The sequence below is a fragment of the Trachypithecus francoisi genome, unplaced genomic scaffold (assembly GCF_009764315.1).
Source record: "Trachypithecus francoisi isolate TF-2019V2 unplaced genomic scaffold, Tfra_2.0 Lachesis_group12, whole genome shotgun sequence".
Classification (NCBI taxonomy): Eukaryota; Metazoa; Chordata; class Mammalia; order Primates; family Cercopithecidae; genus Trachypithecus; species Trachypithecus francoisi.
Window position 1 is genome coordinate 588,394 of NW_022681457.1, and position 16,617 is coordinate 605,010.

General features: G+C 51.2%; 1 protein-coding gene across 1 annotated transcript in view; it reads right to left on the minus strand.

Moving 5' to 3' along the window:
* Positions 1 to 6,173: 6,173 nt before the first annotated feature.
* Positions 6,174 to 16,617, minus strand: part of EXOC3L2 (exocyst complex component 3 like 2) — a 34,599-nt gene continuing 24,155 nt past the window's right edge. Inside the window, exons 9-12 of the mRNA XM_033223639.1 lie at positions 13,510 to 13,632; positions 12,858 to 13,013; positions 10,784 to 10,905; positions 6,174 to 7,464 (exon numbers count right to left, since the gene is read on the minus strand). Coding sequence (XP_033079530.1) covers positions 7,176 to 7,464; positions 10,784 to 10,905; positions 12,858 to 13,013; positions 13,510 to 13,632 — 690 coding nt within the window. The 3' untranslated portion in view covers positions 6,174 to 7,175. The remainder of the gene's footprint in view (positions 7,465 to 10,783; positions 10,906 to 12,857; positions 13,014 to 13,509; positions 13,633 to 16,617) is intronic.

A 16,617-nucleotide genomic window follows, 5' to 3' on the forward strand; every position in this document is an offset into this window, starting at 1 on the left:
AAATTAGCCAGGCATGGTGGCACATGCCTGTAATTCCAGCTATTCGGGAGGCTGAGGCAGGACAATCGCTTGAACCTGGGAGGTAGAGGTTGCAGTGAGTCAACATCTCGTCATTGCGCTCCAGCTTGGGCTACAAGAGTGAAATTATGTCTCAAAAAATAAAAAATAAATAAAAAATAAAAAAATCTATTGGCTGGGCACAGTGGCTCACGCCTGTAATCCCAGCACTCTGGGAGGCTGAGGAGGGCAGATCAACTGAGGTTGGGAGTTCGCGACCAGCCTGACCAACATGGAGATACCCCGTCTCTACTAAAAATACAAAATTAGCTGGGTGTGGTGGTGCATGCCTATAATCCCAGCTACTTAGGAGGCTGAGGCAGGAGAATCGCTTGAACCCAGGAGGGGGAGGTTGTGGTGAGCCGAGATCGCGCCATTGCACTCCAGCCTGGGCAACAAGCGAAACTCTGTCTCTCTCTCTATATATATATTATTTTCATGCTTTTTCCTGATTCATTTGGTGATTGTTCTCCTTTTCCACATTCTTTTTTTTTTTTTTTGGAGACGGAGTCTCACTCTGTCGCCCAGGCTGGAGTGCAGTGGTGCAGTCTCAGCTCACTGCAAGCTCCGCCTCTCGGGTTCACGCCATTCTCTTGCCTCAGTCTCCCGAGTAGCTGGGACTACAGGCGCCCGCCACCTCGCCCGGCTAGTTTTTTGTATTTTTTTTTAGTAGAGACGGGGTTTCACCGTGTTAGCCAGGATGGTCTCGATCTCTTGACCTCGTGATTCACCCGTCTCGGCCTCCCAAAGTGCTGGGATTACAGGCTTGAGCCACTGCGCCCGGCCTCTTTTTCCACATTCTTTTGGATTAATCAAGTTTTTTGTTTTGTTTTGTTTTTGTTTTGTTTTTTTTTTCTGAGACGAGTCTTGCTCTGCCGCCCAGGCTGCAGTGCAGTGGCCGGTTCTCAGCTCACTGCAAGCTCCGCCTCCCGGGTTTAGGCCATTCTCCTGCCTCAGCCTCCTGAGTAGCTGGGACTACAGGCGCCCGCCTCGTCGCCCGGCTAGTTTTTCGTATTTTTTAGTAGAGACGGGGTTTCACCGTATTAGCCAGGATGGTCTCGATCTCCTGACCTCGTGATCCGCCCGTCTCGGCCTCCCAAAGTGCTGGGATTACAGGCTTGAGCCACCGCGCCCGGCCTTTTTTTTTTTTTTGAGCCAGGATCTCACTCTTTTGCCCAAGCTGGAGTGCAGTGGTGTGATCATGGCTCACTTCTGCCTCGAACTCCTGGACAAAAGTGATCCTCCTACCTCAGCCTCTCCAGTAGCTGAGACTATAGGCATGTGCCACCACACCTAGTTAATTTTTTTTTTTTTTTTAATAGAGATGGTGTCTCATGTGCTGCCCAGGCTGGACTCGAACTCGTGGGCTCAAGTGATTCCTCCCGCCTTGGCCTCCCAAAGGGCTGGGATTACATGCATGAGCCACTATGCCTGGCTGAATTAATCAGGTAATTTTTTTATGATTCTATTTTCTCTCTTTTGTAGGTTTATTAGCTATAGCTCTTTGTTTTGTTATTTTATTTATTTATTTATTTGAGAGTTTCGCTCTTGTTGCCCAGGCTGGAGTGCAGTGGCATGACCTAGGCTCACTACAACCTCTGCCTCCTGGGTTCAAGGGATTCCCCTGCCTCACTCAGCCTCCAGAGTAGCTGGAATTATAGGTGCCCGTCACCATGCCCAGCTAATTTTTTGTATTTTTAGTAGAGATGGGGTTTCACCATGTTGGCCAGGCTGGTCTTGAACTCCTGATCTCAGATGATCCACCCGCCTCAACCTCCCAAAGTGCTGGGATGACAGGTGTAGGCCACCGCACCCAGCTATTTTATTTTTTGAGACAGAGTCTCACTCTGTCACCCAGGCTGGAGAGCAGTGGCACAATATCAGCTCACTGCAACCTCTGCCTCCCAGGTTCAAGCGATTTTCCTGCCTCAGCCTCCTGAGTAGCTGGGACTACAGGCGGCTGCCACCACACCCGACTAATTTTTGTATTTTTAGTAGAGATGGGGTTTCTCCATGTTGGCCAGGCTTGTCTCAAACTCCTGACCTAAGGTGATCTACCTGTCTCGGCCTCCCAAAGTGCTGGGATTACAGGCGTGAGCCACCACGCCTGGCCTGCTTTGTTTTTTTAATGGTCACTGTAGAGTTTATCCACATCTTTAACTTCTTGCAGACTACATTCAAGTGCTACTGCACTCCACACTCCAGTGTGGGTGAGAGAGCAAGACTCTGTCTCAAAAACAAAAAACAAACAAAAAAACAAACTAGCTGGCTGTGGTAGCACACACCTATAGTCTCGGCTACTTGGGAGGCTGAGTCACAAGAATTGCTTGAACCCAGGAGGTGGAGAGGTTGCGGAGAGCTGGTGATCGCGCACCACTGCGCCCCAGCCTGGGAGACAGAGCAAGACTCCATCTCAAAAAATTAAAAAAAAAAAATTTTCCTAGTGCTACACATAGGAATGTGCAGGTGCACACGCATACACCTGCATGCACACACATGTGCTCAGGTACATATATGAGTGAGTAAAACCAGTGAAATCGGAAGAATAAGGTCTTAGAATTGAACTAATGTCAATGTCCTGTTTTGATGTTGTATTATAGTTATATAAGATGTTAGCATTCTCTGGAGGCTGAGGCAGGAGAATGGCGTGAACCTAGGAGACGGAGCTTGCAGTGAACTGAGATAGCACCACTGCACTCCAGCCTGGGCAACAGACCAAGACTCCGCCTCAAAAAAAAAAAAAAAAAAAAGATGTTAGCATCAGAGGTAAGTGGGCGAAGGGCAAACAAGACCACCATGGACTCTTTTTTTTTTTTTTTTTGAGATGGAATCTCGCTGGGTCCCCCGGCTGGAGTGCAGTGGCGAGATCTCGGCTTATCGCAACCTCCGCCTCCTGGGTTCAAGCGATTCTCCTGCCTCAGCCTCCTGAGTAGCTGCGGTTACAGGTGCCTGCCACCATGCCCAGCTAATTTTTGTATTTTTAGTAGAGACAGGTTTTGCCATGTTGGCCAAGCTGCTCTTGAACTCCTGGCCTCGGGTGACCCACCCACCTTGGCCTCCCAAAGTGCTGGGATTATAGGCGTGAGCCACCACGCCCAGCACCATGTACTCTTTTCGTAACTTCTTATGAATCTATAATCTCTTAGAAATAAAAATAATCAGTTGGGTGCTGTGGACCATGCCTGTAATCCAGGCACTTTGGGAGGCCGAGGCCAGTGGATCATTTGAAGTCAGGACTTTGAGACCAGCCTGACCAACATGGCAAAACCCTGTCTCTGCTAAAAATACAAAAATCAGCTGGATGTGGTGTCGGGCATCTGTAATCCCAGCTACTCAGGAGGCTGAGGCAGGAGAATCGCTCAAACCTGGGAGGCGGAGGTTGCAGTGAGCCAAGATGCCACCACTGCACTCCAGCCTGGGTGATGGAGTGAGATTCTGTCTCAATTAAAGAAAAAAAGAAAAATAATAATAATTTTACATTTTACAACTTTGTAATCATAAAAATACAAACACAAAATGTTCAACTTTGTAATCATAAAAATTACAAAAGAAAAGAGGAGATAGATGGAATATTAAAATTTTATTGAATTAAGCTAAAAGAAGGCAGGAAAAAGGCAACTGAAGAAAAACAACAACAAAAACGGAAGGGACAAATGAAATGCCAGATGGTAAACTTATGCCCAATTATTTCCATAATTACAAATAAATGTAAAGAAATTCAGCACTCCATTAGGAGGTAGAGATTGGCAAACTGGATAAAAAGGCAAGATCTAGGCTGAGTGTGGTGGCTTATGCCTGTAATCCCAGCACTTTGGGAAGCTGAGGTGGGCAGATCACTGGAGGTTAGGAGTTCGAGACCAGCCTGGCCAACATGGTAAAACCCCATCTCTGCTGAAAATATAAAAATTAGCCTGTTGTGGTGGCGAGTGCCTGTAATCCCAGCTAATCAGGAGGCTGAGGCACGAGAAATGCTTGAACCCAGGAGACAGAGGTTACAGTGAGCTGAGATCACACCACTGCACTCCAGCCTGGGCCACAGAAGAGACTCTGTCTCAAAACATAAATTAATTAAATAAATAAAAGGCAAGATCTATCTAGAAGGTTAAAATATTATGAAATATGTTTTGTGACCATAACAGAAATCAGTAATACAAAGATAACTCCAAAAAAACAAAAACCCTTGGCTGGGCACGGTGGCTCATGCCTGTAATCCCAGCACTTTGAGGCCAAGGTGGGTGGATCACCTGATGAGGTCAGGAGTTCGAGACCAGCCTGACCAACAGGGTGAAACCCCATCTCTACTAAAAATACAAATATTAGCTGGGCGTGGTGGCGGGTGCCTATAATCCCAGCTACTTGGGAAGCTGAGGCAGGAGAATCACTTGAATCCAGGAGGCAGAGGTTGCAGTGAGCTGAGGCTGTGCCATTGCACTCCAGCCTGGGCAAAAAGAGCAAAACTGTCTCAGAAAAAAAAAACTCACAAGTATTTGGAATGTAAATAACCCAGAAGTCGAAGAAATCAAAAAAGAAAGTATAAACTACATAAAACTCAATGAAAAAAAAAAATAACATATCAAAATACACGACATGAGATAAAGTAATGCTTAGAAAGACATTGATAGATTTTTAAATGCATTATTAGAAAAGAGGAAAAGGAGGATTGGGGAGACGGTGGTTAAAGGATACAAATTTTAGTTAGGCAGGAGGAATAAGTTTAGGAGATCTATTGCACAATATGGTGACTACAGTTTTTTGTTGTTGTTGTTGTTTGAGATGTAGTCTCTCTGTGTCACCCAGGCTGGAGTGCAGTGGTGCCGTCTCCGCTCACTGCAACCTCCGCCTCCTGGGTTCAAGCCATTCTCCTGCCTCAGCCTCCTAAGTAACTGGGATTACAGGCGACCACCACCATGCCCAGCTAATTTCTGTATTTTTAGTAGAGATGGGGTTTCACCATGTTGGCCAGGCTGGTCTCGAACTCCTGACCTCAAGTGATCAGCCCGCCTTGGCCTCCCAAAGTGCTGGGATTACATGCATAAGCCACTGTGCCTGACCAACTACAGTTAATAACAATGTATTGTATACTTGAAAATCTCAGAGAGAGTAGTTTTAAATGTTCTCACCACAAAAAATAAGTACGTGAGGTGGATAGGTTTATTACCTTGATTAGCCATTTTACAATGTATACATATATCAAAACATCATGGGTTTTTATGTATTTATTTTTATTTTTTGATATTTGTTTTATTTTGTTTTGAGAGAGGGTCTCATTCTGTCACCCAGACAGTGGCATGATCATGGCTCACTGCAGCCTCAACCTCCCAGGCTCAAGCCATCCTCCCACCTCAGCCTCCCAATTAGCTGGGACCATAGGTGTGCACCACCACACCTGGCTAATTTTTTTAATTTTTCATAGAGACAGGGTCTCCCTATGTTGCTCAGGCTGGTCTTGAACTCCTGGGCTCAAGCTTGAACCAGGGAGGCAGAGGTTGCAGTGAGCGGAGATCGCGCCATTGCACTCTAGCCTGGGCGACAGAGCAAGACTCTGACTGAAAAAAAAAAAGAAAGAAAGAAAGAAAATAAAACGTCATTTTCAGAGGGCAAAGTGAGGAGGGTGCACCCTCAGGACATTCTTGCCTCAGCCTGGGGAAAGAGAGTTTAAGCAATTCCCCAGAAAGGCACAGGAACCTCAGCCCAGAGAGGGGCAGCTTCCTGCCTCGGGTAGCACAGCCTTGGGCTCCAAGAGTCCCTCGTCTCTACCTCCCCAAGTTCAAATATGCATGCGTGAGGTTCCAAACCCAGCCCCAACGCTAACCCCTGGCTGCCTCCTCTTTCTGACTTCTCAGGGAAAAAAAACAACCACCACCACATACACACAAAAATCCCACAAGTCAGGAAACATCCATCACGGGCTGTCCAGCCCAGGCCGGAGGGGCAGGGGTCAACAGGGAGGTGACCTCAAGGTCTCCGTGGGGACTAGGATCCGGCGGGGCTGGGGGTGAGAGGCTGGAAATTTTCCCACCCTGAGACTTTCCTGCGTCAACCCAGGAGGGCGCCCTGGATGCCGCCAGCCCTGCCCCCAACCTCCTTCCTCTCCTGACAGGGCAGCTTCCCGGCTAAGGATGGATGGGGAGGGCGCGCCAAAATGGAGCCACCAGGACCAGGAATGGACAGGCACTTCGAGACTGACCAGACGAGGGACCGTGGCTCAGAGTGGCCGAGGCCTGGCCTCAGAGCCACACAGCCGGGAGGTGTACATGGGTTGGCGTCGCTCCCGGCACACGCAGCCTCCCTCTGCCTCCACTGCCCTGCCCAGGAGCTGGAGCCCAGCCCGGCCTTGGGTGTGTGAGAAGCCACTGGCCCGGGGCCCTGCTCCCCCGGTCCTTCCTCCCCACAACACACTCAGGACTCAGCCCTTCCTTGTGTTAAATAGAAACCTCTTTATTCTAAGTATCAAACGTTCCTTAATACATTGGATTGGGGCCAGACCTTGAGGTGGGGGAAAGGGGCGGGGGAGCTGGGATATTTCTGTAGAGACTTCCAGAACGCCACTCACCACTCTGGGCTATGGCAGGAGGGGAGGCGCTGGGAACAGGCTTCACGGCCTTGGGAAAATCCTTTGTCTCTTTGGCCTCTGTTTCCCCCCACCCTTTTTTTTTTTTTTTTTTTTTTTGAGAAAGGGTCTTGCTTTGTTGCCCAGGCTGGAGTGCAGTGGCACAATCATAGCTCACTGCAGCCTCAAACTCCAGCGATCCTCCAACCTCAGCCTCCCCAATAGCTGGGACTATAGGCACACACCACCATGCCCAGCTAATTTTTTATTTTTTGTAGAGATACGGGGCAGGTCTCACTATGTTACCCAGGCTGGTCTTGAACTCCTGGACTCAAGCAGTCCTCCGGCCTCAGCCTCCTAAAGTGTTGAGATTACAGGCGTGAGCCACCGTGCCTGGCCTTCATTTCCCTTCTGTACAGGGAGTTTGGGGTTGGGTGAGAAGACATCTAAGGGTCTTTCTATCCCAGGGGTGTGTGGTCCCAGGCAGGGAGTCAGGAGAGGCGCCGTACGGGAGGCTGGCTTGTCAGCAGCATAGATGGGGTCACTAAGGCAGGCGGCTGGGTGACCCTCAGCGCCGGGCCCGAGGCCGCACTAGAGACGGAGGCCGGGGCCGGGGCAGACAGGCCAAACTGGGCCTGGCCAGCCGGGAGAGGGGGAGGCGGCCCAGGAAAAGAGGGAAGCTGAGACAGAAAGATGGGCGGGGCACGGGGATGTCTGCAAAGAAGGCACGGTCCCGAGGGGGTGACAGGGCTCCCTCCTCAGAGAGTTCCAGGTCCCGGGCCACGGCCAGGATCTCCTGGCGGGCGGCTGTGTTGCGCAGGCCACGGATGTCGAGGAGGGCTGCCACATGCTTCCTCCTGTGGGAAGAGGAACAGACAGGTGCATGCAGATCCCCAGCTCGAGACACACCCAGCCCACCCACAGACCCCACCTGACCCCCTCACCTGTCCCAGAACCTGCCCAAGTTCTGGGCCTCTGTGCCCCCTCCAGAGCCTTCCATCCAATCAGCTCCCTCGCCCAGGCCCTCACCTCATACCAGGTCCCTCCATAACTTCACTTCCAACCATCTCCAAATCCCCCTTACAACCAACTCCAGAACCAGACCTGGGATCTTCCTTTTCACCCCAAGCCTCAGCTTATGATTAAAATTCACCTTCTCTGCTGGGTGCAGTGGCTCACGCCTATAATCCCAGCACTTTGGGAGGCCAAGGCGGGTGGATCACCTTAGGTCAGGAGTTCGAGACCAGCCTGGCCAACATGGCGAAACCCTATCTGTACTAAAAATAAATAATAATAATAATTAATAAATAGCTGGGTGTGGTGGCAGGCGCTTATAATCCTAGCTACTCGGGAGTCTGAGGCAAGGGAATCGCTTGAACTCGGGAGGCAAAGGTTCCAGTGAGCTGAGATTGTGCCACTGCAGTCCAGCCCAGGTGATAGAGCGAGACTCCATTTCAAAAGTAAAAAAAAAAGAGGCCGGGCACGGTGGCTCACGCCTGTAATCCCAGCACTTTGGGAGGCCGAGGCGGGCCGATCACGAGGTCAGGAGATTGAGACCATCCTGGCCAACATGGTGAAACCCCGTCTCTACTAAAAATACAAAAATTAGCTGGGCGTGGTGGCAGGCGCCTGTAGTCCCAGCTACTCAGGAGGCTGTGGCAGGAGAACGGCATGAACCCGGGAGGTGGGGCTTGCAGTGAACCGAGATCGCACCACTGCACTCCAGCCAACAGAGCAAGACTCCATCTCAAGAAAAAAAAAGGGCCGGGCGCGGTGGCTCAAGCCTGTAATCCCAGCACTTTGGGAGGCCGAGACGGGCGGATCACAAGGTCAGGAGATCGAGACCATCCTGGCTAACATGGTGAAACCCCGTCTCTACTAAAAAATACAAAAAACTAGCCGGGCGAGGTGGCGGCCGCCTGTAGTCCCAGCTACTCGGGAGGCTGAGGCAGGAGAATGGCGTAAACCCGGGAGGCGGAGCTTGCAGTGAGCTGAGATCCGGCCACTGCACTCCAGCCCGGGCCACAGAGCAAGACTCCGTCTCAAAAAAAAAAAAAAAGGAAGAAAGAAATCTTGTCCCCACTCCCCCTAAACCCTCAGCCCTAGGCACCTCCTCATCTCCTCAAGCTCAACCCCCAAACCCAACCCAGCTAGCAAACTCTCAAACTTAGCTACAGATTTAAGTTCTGACTCATGATCCAATATTCAAGTTCAGAAACTCCACGATCAGCAAGAATATTGGGACTTCTTGGGACCCCCATGGGACTCCAGGAATCTGTGCCTTCCCAAGGACATGACCCTATCCCCCAGAACCAGAACTGACCACCCTGAATCAGTTCCAGGACCCCCACCCTCAGTGCTGAAACTGAAACCTGCTCATGCCTCACTCCTTGTTTTGCTGGGGTTCTGTTTCTGAATGTAGAATGTCTGTCTGCCTGAATAGCACTGCAGGGACTGGCAGTGCTCCAGCAGCCACCACCACTGCCACCACCATCCAGCACTGTCACATGGTGGTGTGGTGTGCTGATCTGGTGCACCAGTTTTTTTTTTTGTTTTGTGGTTTTGGTTTTTTTTTTTTTGAGACAGAGTCTAGCTCTGTTGGCCAGGCTGGAGTGCAGTGGCACAATCTCGGCTCACTGCAACCTCTGCCTCCCGGGTTTAAGCAATTCTCCTGCCTCAGCCTTCTGAGTAACTGGGATTACAGGCGTGTGCCATCACACCTGGCTAATTTTTGTATTTTTAATAGAGATGGGGTTTCACCATGTTGGCCAGGCTGGCCTCGAACTCCTGACTTCAGGTAATCCGCCTGCCTCAGCCTCCCAAAATGCTGGGATTACAGGCGTGAGCCACCGTGCCCAGCCAATCTGGTGTGCTAGTTTTAGAGCCAGTCTACTGCCTGGGTTCAAGTTCCACCTTTGCCACTTGCTAGGTGTGATATTTCAATAGCTTTAATTATACCCCTTATAGGCCAAGTGCAGTGGCTCACACCGCAATCTCAGCACTTTGGGAGGCAGAGGCAGGCGGATCACCTGAGGTCAGGAGTTCAAGACCAGCGTGGCCAACTTGGTGAAACCCGGTCTCTACTAAAAATACAAGAATTAGCTGGGTGTGGTGGCACATGCCTCAGCACTTTGGGAGGCTGAGGCAGAAGAATCGTTTGAACCCGGGAGGCAGAGGTTGCAGTGAGCTGAGATCAGTTCATCCTGGGTGACAAAGTGAGATTCTATCTCAAAAAACAAAACAAAACAAAACAACAACAACAAAATACCCCTTATAAAGTTGGCATGGGCTGGGCAACGGTGGCTCATGCTTCCCTGTTTGTAGGAAGCCGAGGCAGGCGGATCATTTGAGCCCAGAAGTTGGAGACCAGCCTGGGCAACATGGTGAAACCCACCTCTACAAAAAAAACAAAAAATTAGCTGGGCATTGTGGTGCGTGCCTGTGGTCCCAGCTACTCAGGAAGCTGAGGTGGGAGGACTGCTTGAGCCCAGGAGGTCAATGCTGCAGTGAACCATAATTGTGCCACTGCACTCCAGCCAGGGAAACAGAGTAAGACCCTGTCTCAAAAAAAAAAAAAAAAAAAGGGTTAGCATGTAAGATGCTTACTTAGGTCTGAAATAAGAACTCATTGAATGAGAACTGAAATTATTACTATAGTCATGAATGATGATGATGATGATGTTGATGATGATAAATTTCCCTAATAACCCTATGACGAGAATACTATTATCCCCATGGAACGGATGAGGAAACTGAGGCTCTGAGAAGGTCACATAGAAAGGAAGTGACCTAGCAGGAGTTGAATGCCGCCTGCGCCTGCCGCTGTCCCAGTGCGTGTGCGCCCATGTGCCCTGCGTGTCCCTGAGTCCCCCGTGGCTCCCCTGTGGGCCGGCCCTTCCTGCCTCCGGGCAGCCCTGCGCCCCCCTGCCCTGGGCTTCCTGTGACCGCCTGTTTGTTTGTGAGCCCTGGTGGCGGTGGCGGCGGAGGCAGCAGCAGCGGCAGGAGAAGGAGGGAAATCGTATTAATAATGCCCTGGTTCCAGCAGGAAACGGCCGTCAGACACGCTCGCCGGCTCCCTCCCTCGCCCAGGAGGCAGGAAACGTGGGGACGGATGCCAAGGCCACCAGGAGACCTCGGCCAGGCACTGCAAGCCCTGGCCCAGGCGGGATGTCTCACCTGATGTCTGGGTAGTCGCGCACCAGCACTCCCACCTCCACCTGGATGCTGGGCGTGTCTTCCAGCTGCAGGACTTCAGCCAAATGGGGCACCACGGCGTCCAGCCACGAGGCCTGGGACTCCTGCAGGGGAGGGAGGATGCAGGGCTCACACCCTCCCAAGATTGGCCCTGCCAATTCCTGCCCCTCCTGGCCTGTTATCCCATCTCTAAAATGTAGCAGAAACCAGGAGCGGTGGCTCAAGCCCATAATCCCAGCACTTTGGGAGGAGGCTGAGGTGGGCAGATCACTAGAGGTCAGAAGTTCAAGACCAACCTGGCCAACATGGTGAAACCCCATCTCTACTAAAAATACAAAAATTAGCCAGGCGTGGTGGTGCACACCTGTAATCCCAGCTACTCAGGAGGCTGAGGCAGAAGAATCACTTGAAATCGAGAGGCAGAGGTTACAGTGAGCGGATACTGCACGACTGCACTCCAGACTGGGCAATGGAGCAAGACTCTGTCTCAAAAATAAAGAATAAAAATAAAAATAGGTTGGGTGCAGTGGCTCACGCCTGTAATCCCAGCACTTTGGGAGGCCGAGGTGGGTGGATCACGAGGTCAAGAGATGGAGACCATCCTGGCTAACACGGTGAAACCCCATCTCTACAAAAAATACAAAAAATTAGCTGAGCGTGGTGGCAGGCGCCTGTAGTCCCAGCTACTCAGGAGGCTGAGGCAGGAGAATGGCATGAACCTGGGAGGCAGAGCTTGCAGTGAGCGGAGATCGCACCACTGCACTCCAGCCTGGCAACACAGCGAGACTCTGTCTCAAAAATAAATAAATAAAATAAATAAATAAAATAATAAAAATAAAAACTAAAATGTAGCAGAAGACATACTGTGGTCACATTTGAGAAAAATCCATAATATAATCTCCTCCCAGTTTTGCAGATAATTTGGAACTCTGGGACACCCCTCCAAACCTCTTCCAAGTTTGCAAAATCTTGCCTTTGGGGGAGTGGAGACTGGATAAAGTGTACAAGGAAGCTTCCTGCATTCTTTCTTACATCTGCATGTGAATCTACAATTATCTCAAACATTTTCCAAAGAAAACATTCCAAGGACTCTGGGCTTGAGACTCCGGGAAGAGCAACTGAATGAGGCCCTTCTAGCCCAGCTGAATACAACTGGGTACAAATAAGATCTGGCGGTTTTTAATTCCAGGATTTAGAAATGTTAGGATTTGGCCAGGCGCGGTGGCTCAAGCCTGTAATCCCAGCACTTTGGGAGGCCGAGGCGGGTGGATCACGAGGTCAGGAGACGGAGACCATCCTGGCTAACACGGTGAAACCCCGTCTCTACTAAAAATACAAAAAACTAGCTGGGCGTGGTGGCAGGCGCCTGTAGTCCCAGCTACTCGGGAGGCTGAGGCAGGAGAATGGCGTGAACCCGGGAGGCAGAGCTTGCAGTGAGCCGAGATCGCGCCACTGCACTCCAGCCTGGGCGACACAGCGAGACGGTCTCAAAAAAAAAAAAAAAAAAAGTTAGGATTTCTGCATTTCTCTTGCATGTAGCTTCTCTGTACGTTCATGGAGTCTTTTTTTTTTTTTTTTTTTGAGACGGAGTCTCCAGGTTGGAATGCAGTGGCAGGATTTCGGCTCACCGCAACCCCGCCTCTTAGTTCAAGCGATTCTCCTGCCTCAACCTCCCAAGTAGCTGGGACTACAGGCGTGAGCCACCACACCCGGGTAATTTTGGTAATGCAAGGAGTTTTAACTCTGAGCCAGGCACTGTCCTAAGTACTTAACAGGAATTAACCAATCTGATTCTCAAAACAATGGATAGAGACCATTATTCGCCTTATTTAATAGCCAAGGAAAGCGCCCAGAGGCGAGTTCTCACAGCAAGAAAGCCAGGTTTTAAGTGCAAAGGGTGTGGATCAAAGTTACTGGTTGCTATTGACCAGAAGTTGGCTGAGAGTTTCTGTCCTGAGCCCTGCCCCTCTCCCCCTGGCTTTTGAGACCTGAGATTCTCGGAAGCCAAGCCTTGTCCTGGTTTCTGAAAGCCCCCCAACCGCGTCCCGACACTGACCAGCCGCCGGAACAGCCTCTGCAGTTGCGCAGCGTCCTCCCGGAGCCTCCCAGCTACGCGGCTGCGGGTCCGCGCCGAGCTGCAGCGCAGGCGCCCACGGAGCAGGGGCCGCACGTACTCGACCAGCGCCCGCCGGTGCAGCTCGGCCACCAGCGCCTGGAAGCGGAGGAGGGAAACCCGAGGGGTGTGAGCCATGCCCCACTGACTCCCATCCCGCCAGTCTGAAGGCCAGCCCCGCCCCACTCGCCCACATCCACTCGGGCACCCATGGGCACCCTTCCCGTGCCCACGCCCCAGCCCCTGCACTATCCTAGGGTGCCTTCCCTCGCCCCCTAATAAGCCCGCGGACAGCCCCTGCCGGCCCCCAAAGGGTGCTCCATCCCAGCCTCTCCCCATTCCCCAAGCTGCACTCTCAGGGGCCCTGACTCAGTCTGCACCCCGTCTTACACCCCTGTTCCACGCACACGGCTCCCCGCAGACCCTGGGCAGGGGCCACCTCTTCCATCCATAGGGAGCCGCTCCCCACCTTAGAGGGATTTCCTCCAGCAGGAGTCTTCTTGCTCTTCCAACCTCCCCTCTTCCCGCCCCTTTCCCCTTTCCTCCTCCCCTCTTCTCCTCCACCCTCACCTCCCCTCCCCTCAGGCAGGCGCACCTGGTAAGGCTCATCCTGCATTCTGCGCAGGGCCAGGGCCTGGGCACCCAGCGTGCCCACGATGCCATCCAGGGCCTCCGGGCTGCTCAGCCACTTCCGGCGCATCAGCTTGTTGAAGTGTGGCTGGCAGGGACAGAGTAGGGGGTTAACGGCTCTCCTCCCTCCCACCCTCCTTCTTCACTTAGGTATTTGTTCCTGGAACCCTGCTCTGTGTTGAACCAAGGCTGTGGGTGCTGGGAACACATGGGGAACAGATAGCCCCAGCCCTGGCATCCTGGGACTCACAGTCCAGAAGGGGAGACTGGTCCCCAGGTAGTGATGACCAAAAGCTGGCAAGGCTGGGACCCGGGAGCCCAGGGGTTTAGGAAGCCCAGAGGGGATGCCTGACTCAGCATAGAGCCTAGGAGGGCTTCCTGGAGGAAGGGACACCAGAACTGATGCCCTAGTGATGACCTTCCTTAGGGATGGGATGGGGGAGGGAGTGGCTCAATGGGAGAAAATCGTGAGTATTAAGACAGTTCAGATTTCAGATGGGCATGCCAGGGAGAGGACCAGCAAAAAGGTCAGAGTGGCTGATGAAAACAGGGGACTTCATTTAAAAATTATTAAGGGGCTGGGCGCGGTGGCTCATGCCTGTAGTCCCAGCACTTTGGGAGGCCGAGGCGGGCGGATCAAGAGGTCAGGAGATCCAGACCATCCTAGCTAACATGGTGAAACCCCATCTCTACTAAAAATACAAAAAAATTAGCTGGGCGTGGTGGCAGGCACCTGTAGTCCCAGCTACTCGGGAGGCTGAGGCAGGAGAATGGCGTGAATCCGGGAGACAGAGCTTGCAGTGAGCCGAGATCGCGCCACTGCACTCCAGCCTGGGTGACAGAGTAAGACTCAATCTCAAAATATATATATATATATATGTGTGTGTGTGTGTGTGTGTGTGTATAAAGGGCTGGGCACAGTGGTTCACACCTGTAATCCCAGCACTTTGGGAGGCCGAGGCAGGAGGGTAGCTTGAGCCCAGGAGTTTGAGACCAGCCTGACAACATTGCGAGACCCCTTCTATACAAAACATTTAAAAGTTAGCTGGGACTGGGAGTGGTGGCTCGTGCTTGTAATCCTAGCACTTTGGGAGGCTGCACCGGGTGGATCACCTGAGGTCAGGAGTTCAACCCTGTCTCTACTAAAATACAAAAATTAGCCAGGTGTGGTGGCGTGCAACTGTAGTTCCAGCTACTCTGGATGCTGAGACAGCAGACTTGCTTGAACCTGGGAGGTGGAGGCTGCAGTGAGCCGAGATTGCACCACTGCACTCCAGCCTGGGTGACAGAGTAAGACTCCATCTCAAAAATAAGTAAATAAATAAAAATAATAAATAAAAATTAGCTGGGTATGGTGTCATGTGCCTGTAGTCCCAGCTACTCAGGAGGCTGAGGTGGGAGGATCGCTTGAGCCCAGGAGTTCAAGGCTGCGATAAAATATGATCATGATACTGCACTCCAGCCTGGGTAACAGAGGGAGGCCCTGTCTCAAAAAAAAAAAAAAAAAAGAAAGAAAAAGTAAGAACTTTAAGACATATTTTTAAAATTCATTAACTATGCACAGCCCTTAAGGGGAGGAACACGAATTGCTTCCACATTCCACTTCCTAGATCTGGTTGAGAAAACAGGTTCCCCATCTGGGGCTCTTAGGAAGGAATATAGTAAATGCCTCAGTTAATAACATCCTCCTTTTTGAAAGTTGCCTTTTCTCTCCACCCTTGAGTAGATCCGGTATTTGATGAAACTTGTGAAAGTGGGTGGAACCTGTCTTGCCCCCTCTTTTCTAGAATGCACTGTATATATATGCAACTGTGACTTTCAAGGAAATGTGTTTGCCATTTGCTGATTCTGGGGGAAGTTAATTTCTCACTTCTTTCACTGGTTAATGAAGGAAAGCATTGCACCTTGCGAATGCACCAAATGAATTGAGTTCATCATTTTAAAAACTGTCTTTTGACCAGGCAGACTTATTGAAAAATTATTAAGGGGCCAGGCACGATGGCTCATGCCTGTTATTCCAGCACTTTGGAAGGCTGAGGTGGGTGGATCATGAGGTCAGGAGTTCGAGACCAGCCTGGCCAACAAGGTGAAACCCTTATCTCTACTAAAAATACAAAAAATTAGCCGGGTATGGTGGCGGGCGCCTGTAATCCCAGCTACTCGGGAGGCTGAGGCAGTAGAATCTCTTGAACCTGGGAGGCGGAGGTTGCAGTGAGCCGAGATCGATCCACTGCACTCCAGCCTCAGCAACAAGAGAAAAACTCTATCTCAAAAAAAAAAAAAAAAAATGTTAAGGGCTGGGCACGGTGGCTCATGCCTGTAATCCCAGCCCTTTGGGAGGCTGAGGCTCGAGAATTGCTTGGGCCCAGGGCAGCATAGTGAGACTCCCTCTCTGTAATTTTTTTTTTTTTTAATTAGCTGGGCATGGTGGCCCACACTGTGGTCCCGGCTACTTAGGAGACTGACGTGAGAGGATCGCGTAAGCCCAGGAGGTTGAGGCTGCAGTGAGCTATGATCATGCAATTGCACTCCAGCCTGGGTGACAGAACAAGATTCTATCTCTGAAAACAAAAACAAAAACAAAATTCTTTTTCCCCAAAACAAAAAATAATAATAACTTTAAGACAGTGACGGAGAACATTAAACCAAGCTTGGGCCTTTCGAAGTGTGTGTTTTGGGGGTGAGGGGAGCTGTGCGACCCTGAAGCCAGTTTTGAGGCTTATTCCAGGTATAAGACAGGGAGGGGAGAGGTGAGGCTGGGGCAGGCCTGGGGTGCACAGGGCCTCCTGGGCTGGGGGAGAAGCCCCAGCTTTCTCCTGAGGGCAGTAGGGAGTCATGGCCAGTTTTGTACTGGGGAGGGAGAGGGTCAGATTTGTGCTTTACCAAAATGGGAGGAGGCGACTGTGGTAGAAATGACGGAGGAGTCTGGAAAAAAGGGGAAAGCGGAGATAGGGAGGGAATGAAAGAGGGTGAGGAGGGGGAAGAGGAGAATCCCAGTGGTAGAATTCATAGGATGAAGTGAGTGACCACTGCCCATGGGGAGGGAAAGGAGGTATCTGGAGGAGACCAGAGA